The 13,161-nt window shown below is 40.8% G+C and overlaps 4 protein-coding genes across 4 annotated transcripts; 3 read left to right on the top strand and 1 right to left on the bottom strand.

Annotated features, from left to right (window-relative positions):
- Positions 1 to 165: 165 nt before the first annotated feature.
- FMAN_15189 (uncharacterized protein) lies at positions 166 to 2,468 on the top strand (the record flags this gene model as incomplete). The annotated part of the gene is made up of 7 exons (XM_041822461.1): positions 166 to 276; positions 333 to 381; positions 440 to 990; positions 1,059 to 1,109; positions 1,174 to 1,295; positions 1,346 to 1,544; positions 1,605 to 2,468. 7 exons carry the CDS (start codon positions 166 to 168, stop codon positions 2,466 to 2,468), a joined length of 1,947 nt encoding a protein of 648 aa, XP_041688139.1.
- Positions 2,469 to 3,027: 559 nt separating this feature from the next.
- Positions 3,028 to 4,128, bottom strand: FMAN_15190 (uncharacterized protein; the record flags this gene model as incomplete). Its single annotated transcript, XM_041822460.1, has 1 exon — positions 3,028 to 4,128. One exon carries the CDS (start codon positions 4,126 to 4,128, stop codon positions 3,028 to 3,030), a length of 1,101 nt encoding a protein of 366 aa, XP_041688138.1.
- Positions 4,129 to 6,346: 2,218 nt separating this feature from the next.
- Positions 6,347 to 8,093, top strand: FMAN_15191 (uncharacterized protein; the record flags this gene model as incomplete). The annotated part of the gene is made up of 6 exons (XM_041822459.1): positions 6,347 to 6,421; positions 6,471 to 6,962; positions 7,029 to 7,485; positions 7,556 to 7,635; positions 7,698 to 7,864; positions 7,919 to 8,093. The coding sequence occupies 6 exons, from the start codon at positions 6,347 to 6,349 to the stop codon at positions 8,091 to 8,093; spliced, it is 1,446 nt and encodes a 481-aa protein (XP_041688137.1).
- Positions 8,094 to 12,240: 4,147 nt separating this feature from the next.
- Positions 12,241 to 13,005, top strand: FMAN_15192 (uncharacterized protein; the record flags this gene model as incomplete). Its single annotated transcript, XM_041822458.1, has 1 exon — positions 12,241 to 13,005. The coding sequence occupies one exon, from the start codon at positions 12,241 to 12,243 to the stop codon at positions 13,003 to 13,005; it is 765 nt and encodes a 254-aa protein (XP_041688136.1).
- Positions 13,006 to 13,161: the final 156 nt, after the last annotated feature.

Below are 13,161 nucleotides of genomic sequence, written 5' to 3'. Positions count from 1 at the left end.
GACCCGGAAGAATACGAGCGCCAATCGGAAGCAACTAAAATAGCTCGAAATGTACACCTCGTCCGGAAACGTCCGGATTAGCATTGAGACCCAACTTCGATCATCCTCCCCTCCTCAAATGCTAGACTGAACACATTCAGTACAACAAACCCAGCTTAGGTTGAGATGCAGCAAATTGGAAACAGAAGCCGGCGAACTGGGCCCTTCAGGCGACGCCGCGTCCCTGGCAGTAGAGCACACCAGGCTTGCATTCACTGCAAAGATAAGAAACTCAAGGTATGGCTGACTTCGGTTGCGTTGGTGATAGTTATAGTGATACTGAAATGCTATAGTGCGATGATAGAACCCCTTCTTGTGGTAATTGCGAGCGGCTGGGCATAAGTGAGCCATTCCACAGGACCAAGCGATGATAGAGCAGCTAACTAGATGATGGCAACAGCTTGCCTAGTCCTGGACCCACAGACCAAAAGATCACGACCTCGAAATTATCTTGAGATGCTCGAGGGACGCGTCGCCGGCCTCCAGAGTAACGATCATATTACTCCTCCTCAATCCACGCCAGCTGCCCTAAGCAACGGTGCGAGCACGTCGTCGATCCCTTGTACACCCGAGGGTCGGGATGGGGCCAGCGACTTATCTTCCAGAGTGGGTATCCTGGACTTTCGCACCAGCCAGACAGAGCCGCAGTACCTAGGATCATCATCATCTTTTGCCTTCTCCCGAATCATTAGCCTTTCCCTCAGCAGTAACCTCCCAACCGCGCCTGGCCTCACCCAATCAAGCGATAGGCGCAGCTCGCCGTCTCCGTGCTTGCTACCGGATTATGACGTCGCCGTTAAGCTGAGCGATGCTTACTTCAAACACATCCATCCTCAGTATCCATTCTTACATGAACCGACATTTAGAACTTGGGAGGCAATGCTCTATGATTCGTCGCCAGACTTTACCGAGACTGGTCTCCCTTTCACGCCGTTATTCTTTCTTAACATGGTAGGTTGTAGCCTCTTTTTCGTCGTAAATCATTGAACTTCGTTACTGAGAAAGCTCTCACGCTCCAGGTATATGCCGTTGCTGCGTTACTTACACCAAGCACTCAATCCTTAGCTGGCGTAAGTCATGATTTCCTCTCCCCCCATCCCGTCAAGCAGAGGTTAATTTGCTTTCCTATACCAGCAACTCTACATCTCTGCTCAGCTGTATGCCGATGTGCTATCTAAGGATAATATTGAATCTATTCAAGCTCTTCTGTGCTACGCCATGTATTCTCTCCGCTCTCTTGAAGGACCATCCTTGTGGTAAGACTATCCAGGTACTCCAGCCGTGAAAGTACTAATCCTGGTGCTAGGAAGATATCTGGGCTGGCACTACGGCAGTGCATTGAACTGGGGTATCATCGTGGGGTTAAGCAATTTGCACCAGCCGCAAACACACTCCAACAAGAGATGCGAAAGAGGGTCTTCTGGGTCGCTCAAGGGATAGACTGCACCGTTGCGGTTCGGCTGGGACGACCTCTGGGCATTCCGCCTCAAGAAATTGATGCCGAGGTATGATATATCCAATTACCAATAAACCATTCTCTAGTCATGCTCATCTTACGCCTATAGTTCCCGTCAGATGTAGATGACTCTACTCTCACCGAGGCCGGTATCCTAGGGTCGGCAAGGAGCCACTCAAGCCAGCCACTAAAAGGGATGTCTACCGCTATTCACGTCTTTAGGCTACGTTATATCTGGGCTCGTATACATACTTCACTGCTTTCGGACACCGTACGCTTAAGCATCGAGGATCACACGTACCATGCTCGAATCGAACAGCTAAGAATAGACCTGGATACGTGGTTGGCAAGTGCTCCTTGGGCACGTCCCCATGTAAGTGAAGACTTGTCTATCTTTGCTAAAAGAGCTTGGTATGAGACAAATTACAGCCACACAATACTTCTCCTCTACAGGAGTCAGCTTAGAGAGTATAAAGAATGCCTCAGTAAGGTCTTTGAGGACTGCATCGAGGCGTCGAGAAACATTTGCCAAACCTATCGTCGACTATACATAGGCACTTCTATAAGGTACACATGGGGCACTCTGCACTGCCTGTTCTTAGCAGGATTGACCTATCTGCACTGCCTATGGACATCGCCAGCAGCATGGGAATCGACCAGACCAGAAGATGTCAACAAGACATGTACAGATTGCACAATGGTGTTAGTAGCGATTGCTGAGGGCTGGCAAGCTGCTGCACCATATCGTGATACGTTTGAAGCTCTCGCGAGTCGAGTGATAACAAAAGTGTTTAACAAGAACCGCACTGAGCAGCCATCTTGGCCTCCTCCAAGTGAAGCTGAAACTGGGGATCAGAACCAGGACACATGGGGGCACTGGATGAATGCTATGGCAAGTGCTGGGGTTCTAGAAGGAGTTGATGGGCTTTTGGAAGGATTCATTGGCGATTTTACAACGCAGATTGATCAGTAATGAAAAAGACAAGTTAACTTTGGTGTATTTCTGGTTCCACCATAGCCAAGATTCTCCAGTAACAATGATGAGATCATTTCTTAGCTAATTAACCGACGTCAACGATTTCTAGCTATAGAACTTAAAGGATGTTACGCCATTCTATCCCCACCGGCCACTCGGAACGACTTGTTCATGTTTGCAGGGATGAAGAGGATTTGCTGCTATAGTCAGTGACACTACTAAACCATCGTATTCTTCCGGACGGTAATCTTACAAAGACGAACTGATTGATTGTGTTTTTCTAGCAAACCTCGGATCCTACCGGAAAGCACCCTAGCTTGATCGATGGCACAGCGACACATTCATTGCACTCTACCATAGCGGTCGTGCGTCTAAATCTTGTCTATCTTGCTGATTTACTCTTTCTGCCGGTAAGATATTCCAGTGGATGGAGGCTTTACTGACATATATAAGATCAGAAGCAGTTTACTTGGGATTGGACTTTAAACCAATGTACGAGCGATTACATAGCGTTTAGTTCCAATATCTAGCTCATGGAAATGTATTATTATAAAGCCTAAAGTTTTGCATCATCCCTAAACCGATCCAAGCGATAATCCCCGAGCATTGGATCATCGATACCAAAGACAATCTTCTTGGCTAGTAGCTCACCAACCAGTGCGGCATTAGTCACACCAGAGTGCATCACAGCCAGGCTAAGCCCTTCTAAGCCCGTGGAACCGAGAATAGGATAGCCATCCTCCGGCTCAGGTCGCACACCAATAGTATAATGGCTAAACTCGAGCTCATGTCCATTCTTAAACACCTTTTGTACTTGGCCGAAGAGATCCTCTGCTGTTGCTTGCGCGTCATCACCGGGCTGTCCACCAGCGAACGACGCGCCGAAGACAATGTGCCCATCGAGGGTCTGGCGCATATGCAAGCCAGGTAAGCGGAGCAAGGTATTGAGGTATCGCTTTTCAGTCGGTGCGGTATTGACGAGGAGACCCTCTTGACCATTCAAAGGAAGTCTGATGTTCTCAGTCGCCAATAATGGAACACTTCCGAGGCCAGCAGCTAGAACAACATGGCTGCCATGCACCTGCCCAGAGGCCGTTACTACACCCGAGACTCGACCCTTATCATTCTTTAAAAACCCAGTAACACTCGTCTCAAGCACTTTAATGCCAAGTGATTGTGCGTGAGCGATCAGCTTCGCCGCGGCGACGTATGCTTCGATGGTGCCCTCCTGAGGGACATGGAGGCCCCATTTGACCGAAGAGAACTGCGCCTCTTCGACCTGTGGTTCGATTACAGCAAGGTCTGTCTGTTCCATACGCCGTATCTTCGTACCCCAGTGACGCTGGCGTTCATAGAACTCTTGGCGCTCTTCAGGAGTCCTATCACATGCCAAGACGCCACCCCAGCGAATCGGGAGATCCGGAAGCTCTTTGCCCATTTCAGCCCATCGTGCCATGGAACGACGTCGGAAGTCGTAGTAGAATTTCTGCGTTGCACCAGCTGCGTTAAGCCAGCAAAATGACTTGGGTGTCGCTACGCCGCCAATTGTCTCTGCAATGAGAATGACATCCTTGTTCTCCCTGGCCAAGTGCCAGGCAATGGAGACACCGACAATTCCGCCGCCTATGACAATGACTGGAGACGATTCAACGCTCATAGTGATTCCTGAAATGAAGAAACGTGTGAGGATTTTAAAAAGTTTGGATATTTTTGTGCTGGTTCCCTGAATTTGATGACGCATTTCGCATTATCTCGTCCCTTTCTTATAGATATGAAAGCAAGTAATGCAGTCTAGTGGGAAATACCCTGAAGCATGTTGGTGGCTCTCGTGACTCATGTCAAGTCGGAAGAATACGACGGATTACAAGATCGGAAGAATACGTCGGAGGAGATGGCCGGAAGAAACCAGAACTGGCACACCTGCCACAGACTCTTGTGACACTGCTAATTAGATTTGGTTCATGCTTGATAGAGCACATGTGACAAATTATGTTACTGTCGTGTCTAAGCGAGCTGAGAGAATTGGCCTAGGCTGCCCAGCAGTCAAAATTACAGGTACAGACCTGACGAGTGTAGACCAGGTACCAGCGATGCGATGTTTCAAATGGCTAACAAATAGAAGATTTCGATCGTACCATATCAATCAATACATAAGAGACCTACTCTACACATAAATAGACAAAAGGTCCTCTTTAATATAAAGAAGTAGCAAGATTCTATTACTATATTACCTATAAATTTAAAAATAACATAAATATCTAAAAGAGTCTTATAGTGCCTTAACACAGTGCATTCTTAATTTTTATATAAACCACATAAACTTCTTCAGCCCAACTAAGAAGTGTAGGGTAAGTGGGTAAGAGCGCATTATTCCCGTTCCTGGGCCATGTAGCGCCACTAAACATCTCACTATTTCCCCGTCTAGGAGGAAAAAAGAAAACCTAGGCCTATAATTTTAAGTTATACAAAAACTTGGGTAACTTTGCCTAAGTTTAAAAGATCCTTTTCTAAGTTCATTTTAGCATTTTCTTCTTCTGCCTTATGTTCTCCCCCCCCGAAGGCCGCCTAGCTCGGAACTTGAGTGGGGCCACTGCAATTTCCCCAAATGAGGACAAGGACAACATAGCCCTGGCGCAGTTCAATCGCGTCGCGTACTCATATCCGTCATTAAACGTTGCATTTTGTTTGTGTCTCGAAAAAAAAAGACCAGCCATTCCTCCTTTGCTGTTAAAGACAACTGATCCTAGGCGACATCTTTTACGTGGCCAAATGACGACAAAACTGCAGGGCCTCATTTGGGCCCTACAGTCTCCCCAATCCTTACAGGTGAGCTTCAATTCGGTGTTAAATCAAGACTCGTGAATTTAATGGGCAATGGAGACCTGTTTTTGTTTCGGGCTACGACCATTGCCAATGCTTCTATAGGCAACATGGCTACGACGAATTCAATTGATGACAGCGGACAATATAGGATATTCAAGCTGTTCCAGCACCTCAACACCAGCGTCAATATTTAGGGACTTAAGCTGTACCGTTCTGCAAGATACCACCTTCATGACTATATACGTGTTCGCTTTGTTTCTGGCTTTATGAGCAAAGTCGTTGCATGGTGTCGAGACAAGAATATTGCCCTCATAGCACATAATGCATGAGCCAACCTTGTTGCGCGCTTGGCGAGGCTATGCAATGCTATTGCAGCCTCGATAGGCCAGGCGTTGACATAATGTGCAATACGTATGAGTAAAAGCTAGCCAAGTAGGATACCAGTGACGCCCGACAAAGCGGATCGTGCGGTGTAATGAGCGAGACTCACGGCGTAACCAAATGGACGTTCGACCTTGCTGACCACAAAGGTGCTGAAGACTGGCAGGCCGCTTTGGGAATTACATTCCGAGTACATTACCTTACACAGGGAGGTGGCCTCCTATGATTGTTTCGAATTCTACGAGATCTAACACCCTTTCAGGTCAGCGTGGCAGGAGAAGTAAATAGAGAGTATCCTATATGCATTGTATCAGAGCCCGTAGTACAAAGAGTACAAATGTATCGGAGATTATTTCTCCCGCCTCAAGATCGCCTTGACAGGAGGGAGAGCTTGGAGGTAATATAGCCTACCGTGTAATAGTTTAGACTTTTATTGATACTCCGATACTATGCAACGATGGAGAAAAGATCCTAAGAGACTGAAGATTATTATATTATATCGTAAAAGATAGTAAAGGTTCTTTAGAACTTGAAGTACTGTTGGCATTTATAAGTGTATTAAGAGAGAAAGGTGTTTAATTAAATCGTTTTATCTTTTGGAGGTTAACATCTCGAGTAATTTATAAATAAACCTTTCTTCTTCTTTGTAAGGCGACTAGATTTCCGTCAAAATGGATATATCCCAGATTGAACCCGTCTTTATACTTGCTTTCAATAACAAACTAGCCTTCTTACTGGAAATCTTGGTATGTCCTGGCTTAGTTTATTATCACACTATCCCTTACGCCTGTCTAGGTCCTTTATCTTCTCATTACAGCAATATACTACGCCTATATCCACCCACTTGCCAAAGTCCCTGGCCCAAAACTATACACTATTACTCAAACTCCCTACTTCTACCATCTTACCCAAGGTAGCTGGTTGGATAAGCTAAACAAGCTACATGATCAATACGGTCCTGTCGTTAGATTCGCCCCTAACGATATCTCTTTCATCACTGCCGATGCTGTTAAAATTATTTACGGCTCTAAGGCAAGCGGATTCGCACCCTTTGATAAGGATTTGCGAATGTATAGGCAGGGCCACCCAGTTAAGGACATTGTAACTGCTGGCCATGAAGATCATAAGCGCATACGTCGCCATCTGGCATATGCATTTTCGACAAAGGCCCTCCGCGATTATGAGAGTATCTTAAACCAATATGCTGATAAATTTATTTTACAGCTTGGTCGGAGGGCAGGTACTGATGTTGACATGGTGGCGTGGTTCAATTACGTTACCTTTGATGTAATGGGCCATCTCTTCCTTGGTCAACCATTCGGATGCCTTGATACCGGCCATTATCACCCATAGATTACACTTCTCCTTTCAAGTATTAAGGCATTTTCTTTTATGACGGTCATCGCTCGTTTAGGATTCGTTCAATGGATCCATTGGTTGATCCCAACACAGCAGGACCAAACCTTGAAGAATGACTTGCAATTTGTTGACCGTGCGGCATCAACTCGTTTGAGTATCGGAGGTACCAAAAGTCCGGATATCATGTCTTGTATTCTTCGTCATGACGATGGGAAGGGAATGTCAAAAGCGGAAATCCTTGAAAATGCAAGCCTGCTTATTGCTGCTGGCGGCGAAACAACAGCCACGCTACTGAGCGGCACAACGTACTATTTATTAACAAATCCTGATAAGTATAAGAGGCTAGTTGATGAGATTCGCTCTACATTCAGATCCGAGGACGAGATCACTCTGCCTCGAATAAATCAGCTTCAGTATCTGCTGGCTGTTCTCAATGAAGGTCTTCGCATATGTAAGTCACATCGGGAAAGGTTCTACAGCTTCGGAATGCCGTAAAAGCTCCGTATTAATTTTTCAATCAGACCCACCATCTGCTAGCGGTCTTGCAAGGATCACACCATCTGGTGGCAAGAGTATTGAAGGATATTGGATCCCTGAAAATGTAAGTCAGATTGGAGTCACTCTTCAGTATTTCAAGACGGAAACTAACAGCTTTGGCTTTAGACTTCAGTTTCTGTCCCTCATCAGCCTGCATACTTATCGGCTTACAACTTCAAAGACCCGCGAAAGTTTATCCCAGAACGCTGGTTAGGCCTCGAGAAATATGCCAGCGATAATAGGGATGTGCTCCAACCGTTCTCTGCCGGGCCTCGAGATTGCATTGGCAAAAGGTTAGTCAAGATGGTCTGGGCGAAGTTTAACTTGGCCAGCTAATTGCGAATAAGCTTTGCCTATGCTGAAATGCGACTGTTATTGACCCGACTGCTTTGGAAGTTTGATCTCGAACTTTTGCCAGAAAGCAAAGACTGGATCGTGCAAAAGGTTTACTTTCTCCATGAGAAGCCAAAAATGCATGTCAGGATGACGGAGGTTGTCCGAGAGGGCCTGGAAATAAGTTAGATGAGCTAGCTTAAACTTGAATACGACTTGAGGGTGAGAGTAGCAGCAGACAATTAGGGTGAGCTCATTCACATTAACCGTAACCCTTCCCCATTGATTCATGGTAATGACGGGGAGAAACTTATCCATCTTAAGCTACATCTCGCTGATGACTACAAGATATAAAAGGCAGCATAAGTGTAGCCACAATTTCTAAGGAAAAAAAGTTGTGATTCCTATTAATAGCTATGTCGCTAGTTTTCCACGGCTAGGTCTGGAGGCCAAGAACCTATGGACCTGCTTAAAGAAGACCGCGCCTCGGGTACATGACCTTAGGTTACCATGCCTCAATATCGAGATCAAATGGGCTCCTGCCTACATAGGAATCAACGGCAACAATCAGGCTTACAAACAAATAAATCAAATCAAATCGAAAGTCTAATCTAATGTAATTTAGATATTAAAATTGGCAATTTAATTTAATTTAATTTAATTTATATTAATTTAGATTCTATTTAGATATTTAGATAACCTTACTTTTCTCTTAAAATAAAATATATTAAGTAGCTTCTATAAAATCTACTTTAAGATATCCTCTTTAAGCTATTACTATTTGCCCTATAAGGCTAAAGATTCACTTTAGCTCAGATAATATAGCCAGAATAGAAAAAAGATTAATAGCTATTTATAATAGGTAAGGGTACTGGCATTTTTAGAAAAGCCAGTATTAAATTAGGTTATCTACTAAATAATTACCTAAATTAGCTATAGTTACCTACTTTATATACTTATTGTATATAGCAGACAGTAAAGGCATAGGCTAGATACTAAGCCTCCTAATTAAGGCTATAAAGTTATCTAAATCTATTATCTTTCTTGCTATAATTAGCTACTTTAGTAGCATATCCTACTTAATAGAGAGATTGCAGTATTCTTCCTACAGCTCTTATACTGCTATCTTTCCTCTAGCTAGCTAATTTAAATAGTTAGCCTACTATAACTTAACAGTTAACCAGTAAAACGTAAGATAAAGTATAAATACCGTAAGATATATAAGACTATCCTTAATAAGAGAGTAATACTTATTTAGTTTTATCTAGCTAAGATTACAGCCAATCTATAAGTATAGTTCCTTATCTTATTTATATTATAACTTAGCCTCCTTTAGATACTTTAAGAGCCACTCTATTATTAGCAGAACCTCTTATATTATGCTAAATTTACCTTCTTAAGGCCAGCCTTTTAGATATTTAATAGCAATCTTTAATAGTTTTAAGATAGCTAGGTATTCTATAATTACTTATTAATCTTTAGCAGCTATCTTATCGTTAATAATTGTAGGCTTCTTATAGCTCTTTTTAGGTATTGGTTTTACCTTATTCTATATCCTTCTTACTATATATTAATTCTATTCTATAATCTCTACTTAAATTAAAAAATTAAGTGCATTTTAAAGTAAATAGCCCTATTCTATTATAGCTTTAAATAAGTTCTAGTAAGTAGTATTATTAGTAATAATATTATATATTATTTTATCCTTAAGGCTTAAGGCAGTATTCTTAATAGATTAAAGCTTATAAAGCTTCTTAATATACTATCTAGATCTTTATATCTAATAAATAATATTATATAGTTTACCTAAAGGTCCTTTTAATCTCTATAGTTAAACCTTATTTTAGATTTCCTTATCTGCCTAACAGTCTTCTTTAAAGGCATTAATATCTATATTAAAAAAAATAGATCTAGCAATAAGATTAATAATATAACTATAATAATAAAGCCAGTAATATTACTTCTTAAAACCTAACTTAATACCTAAATCTTTAAGATATATATTATTACTTCTTGCATTATCTATAATAAAGTACCTAATATACTTCTTAATCCTGTATTTATAAAGTATTTTGCTAATGCAATTAGTAAGGTTTTTGCCACTATAGCGACCTTTAATGTATAGCAAGCTTAAGAGAAATATATAGAACTTTCCCTTATTATTAAGAAAGTGTATAGTAAGGCCAAATAGAGAGGTAAATTTATAAGATAACTATATATTAAAGGAGATATTAATATAGCTAAGAGAATGATTAAGTAATTCTATTATAATGCCTTTATAATAACTAAAGGTCTAAATAACCTATTTGTAAATTATACTATAGGTAGATATACTTCCTAAATCTATAATAGCACTATTTATATACGCTATAAGATTGCAAAAGTATAGGCTCTTAAGTTTATAAAATAGAATATTATTATATACCACCTAATATATAAGTAAGTGCTAAAAGCAGGCAGGTTTAAATAATGCTATAAATATATTTATTAAGGCTTACTCTTTTAGTTAGTAGGGATTTAGGTTAACTATATTAAAAAGAGTGCATTACTTCTTTATTTACAGTAATATAGATCTATCTTTATTAATATAGTAGACCTCTTTTATATAACTATTTACTTAGCTTATAGATATAGCATTATATATATAAGTAATTATAGCTTTCCTCTAATAATACATTCTATAAAGCGAAAATCGATAACTAGAACCTTCTTTTTTAATATCAAATCCGTATTCCTAAACCCACCCTATCTGCAATTGCCTTAAATATTTATAAATAGAATACCCTAAGAGGCAATTCCAGTTAATACCCTCATAACCGGCATAATTAACTAAAAAGGATATATTATTTAATATACTTCCTTTAGCCTCTAATAAACTAAAGTCAGAGCTATTAAGTAGGCTAAAATTAATAGAAAAAGCATTAAAGAGATTCCTTAATATCTAATTAGCATTTACGTATTAAAATATATTAAATATATAATAAAGGCTATTATAGACTTATAAATTTGCTAGTGACTTTTATAATATTCTTAGACTAGGCTACTTATAGAGTAATGCGGCATGCTAATTATAAGACTTAATTAACCTAGTATATAGTATATCACAAAACAGTAAAAAAATAGAATTTTATATAATCTTATACTTATATAATGCAATTAGGGACCTAATAGCTAACAGTAATTAGGCCAGATTAATTGCAATAAGGCTTATCTAAATAGCCAGATATTTAAATAGATTTACTTATTATAATTTAATTTAATCTAAATAGTATTATAGCCTATTTAATTTAATTTAATTTAGATATATTTAATTTAATTTAAATAGATTTAGATCTAATTTATTTATTTGCAAGCCTGGCAATAATAACTGGCTGAAATAATAAATTAGAAAGATGGCGACCTTACAGGGCTTATAGTAACCGAATCGCAGCATCGTTACCCGCTTACATTAATTATGAAGACGTGATTTCATGAAGATATCATTATACCATAGGAGGCAAGCAAGGTATCCGGGATGTGCAGCTAAGTATTCCTGGAAACGGTCGATAAGAGTCGGAAATGTTCATTTGCGCTGTCTTCAACATAGATGTAAGCAAATTATCACGAGAGAAAGGGCTTAACAGAAATTGTAAATCGTGCTTGGAGGGACAAAAGCGGGATGTCTGTAGAGTACGGAGTAGAGACGGGTCAGTTGCCAGTCTTTATCAACCGGGCATAGTCGCATAAGATGCCTATATCCGAGGACAACTATTGGTCAAATGATTTCAGTAGCTTGGATCCACCGGCGCTACTCCATTCCGTGGGTTGGTACGGTAAACTAACCAGAGTTTAACTAAACGAAGTTGAACGAGAACAAGCCAGGCTAGACTAGATTAGGTTAGCCTTACGTAACACTGTCTACAGAAAACATGCGAACCATTTATCAATTTCCTCGACTCTGCTTTACAGAGCCGCGGTCCATCGTTTACAGATAACAAATAATAGCCAATAAAGAGAAGACTTGTTTTGCTTGTCTACATAGCAAACATTACAGAGTACAACAAATATATCGGACTAATTTAAACCTATCGGACTAATTGTGTATAAATTGCATGTATATTTATACTAGGTGCCATTAATCGGACTTTATATTCCCCGACTAATAAATTGTTCTCTTTAACTTTTAAAAGAGCCAAGTAATAAGAATATGGCCTTTTTAAACCAGGTGGATGTATTATAGATGCTCTCATAGCTGTTATCAGCTCTTATAAAATTCTCACTATAGGTCTAAATCTCTACCCTGTATTCGGCACAATAAGGTCTTAGATTATTTTCATTTACTCAACATCTAAACACAATGACGACCCCACTTCAATTTCTCGATACCCCAGAAGGTATTTCGTTTTACCACCAAGGGAAAGAGGAAGCTCGTTGGATCTTTGACGAGATTTTCACTCAGCGATGTTATGATACAGTAAAACTGTCTGAAAAGCCTGTCATCATCGATGCGGGCGCTAACATTGGGTTGTATACTCTTTTTGCGAAGAAAAACTATCCAGAGGCACAAGTGCTGGCTTTTGAGCCCGCCAGAGAAAGCGGCTCCATCTTTAACCAGAACATATCACTACACAGACTATCAGGTGTAGAACTTCACGAATGTGCTCTTGGATCCAAGAACGAAACGAAGATGTTGACCTTTTTCCCTAATACACCAACCAACTCAACAATTTGCAGCGATGGAGGGAAAGAATGGTTGGATCTTATAGCCGACAAAGTCAGCAATGAAGTTGCAGATAAAATGAGAGAGAATGCACGACAAGCACCTGTTCCCGTCAGAAGGCTTTCCGAATTCCTAAGAAATCGGAACGATATCACGAAGGTCGATCTACTGAAGATCGATATCGAAGGGGGGGAGTTAGATGTCATCGAGGGGCTTGATGAAGACCACTTGTTGTCAGTTAAGAATATCGTCATGGAGTTGTGGAGTCCTGATGGACAACTTGAAGTTATGGAGAAATTTCTGGAGGCAAAAGGGTACACTGTCACAACCACCCCAGTTCCTTGGAAATCGGGACAAGCTGAGAAGATGAAAATGTACATGTTGACAGCTCAAAGATTCTAGCTTATGTTACCATCACCTCTTTAAAGTTAGATAGAAGGAAGAGAGATACACCCTATACCACGCGCTGGTAGCTAATAACATCACCATTCACTCCTGACACTTTAAATTCAGCTTGAGGTCGACCTTTGTAGTAATGCCAGCTAACCTACTAACTTC

The sequence above is a fragment of the Fusarium mangiferae genome (genome assembly GCF_900044065.1).
Source record: "Fusarium mangiferae strain MRC7560 genome assembly, contig: FMAN_scaffold014, whole genome shotgun sequence".
In the NCBI taxonomy this organism is placed as follows: Eukaryota; Fungi; Ascomycota; class Sordariomycetes; order Hypocreales; family Nectriaceae; genus Fusarium; species Fusarium mangiferae.
This window is presented reverse-complemented; position numbering and strand designations above follow the sequence as displayed.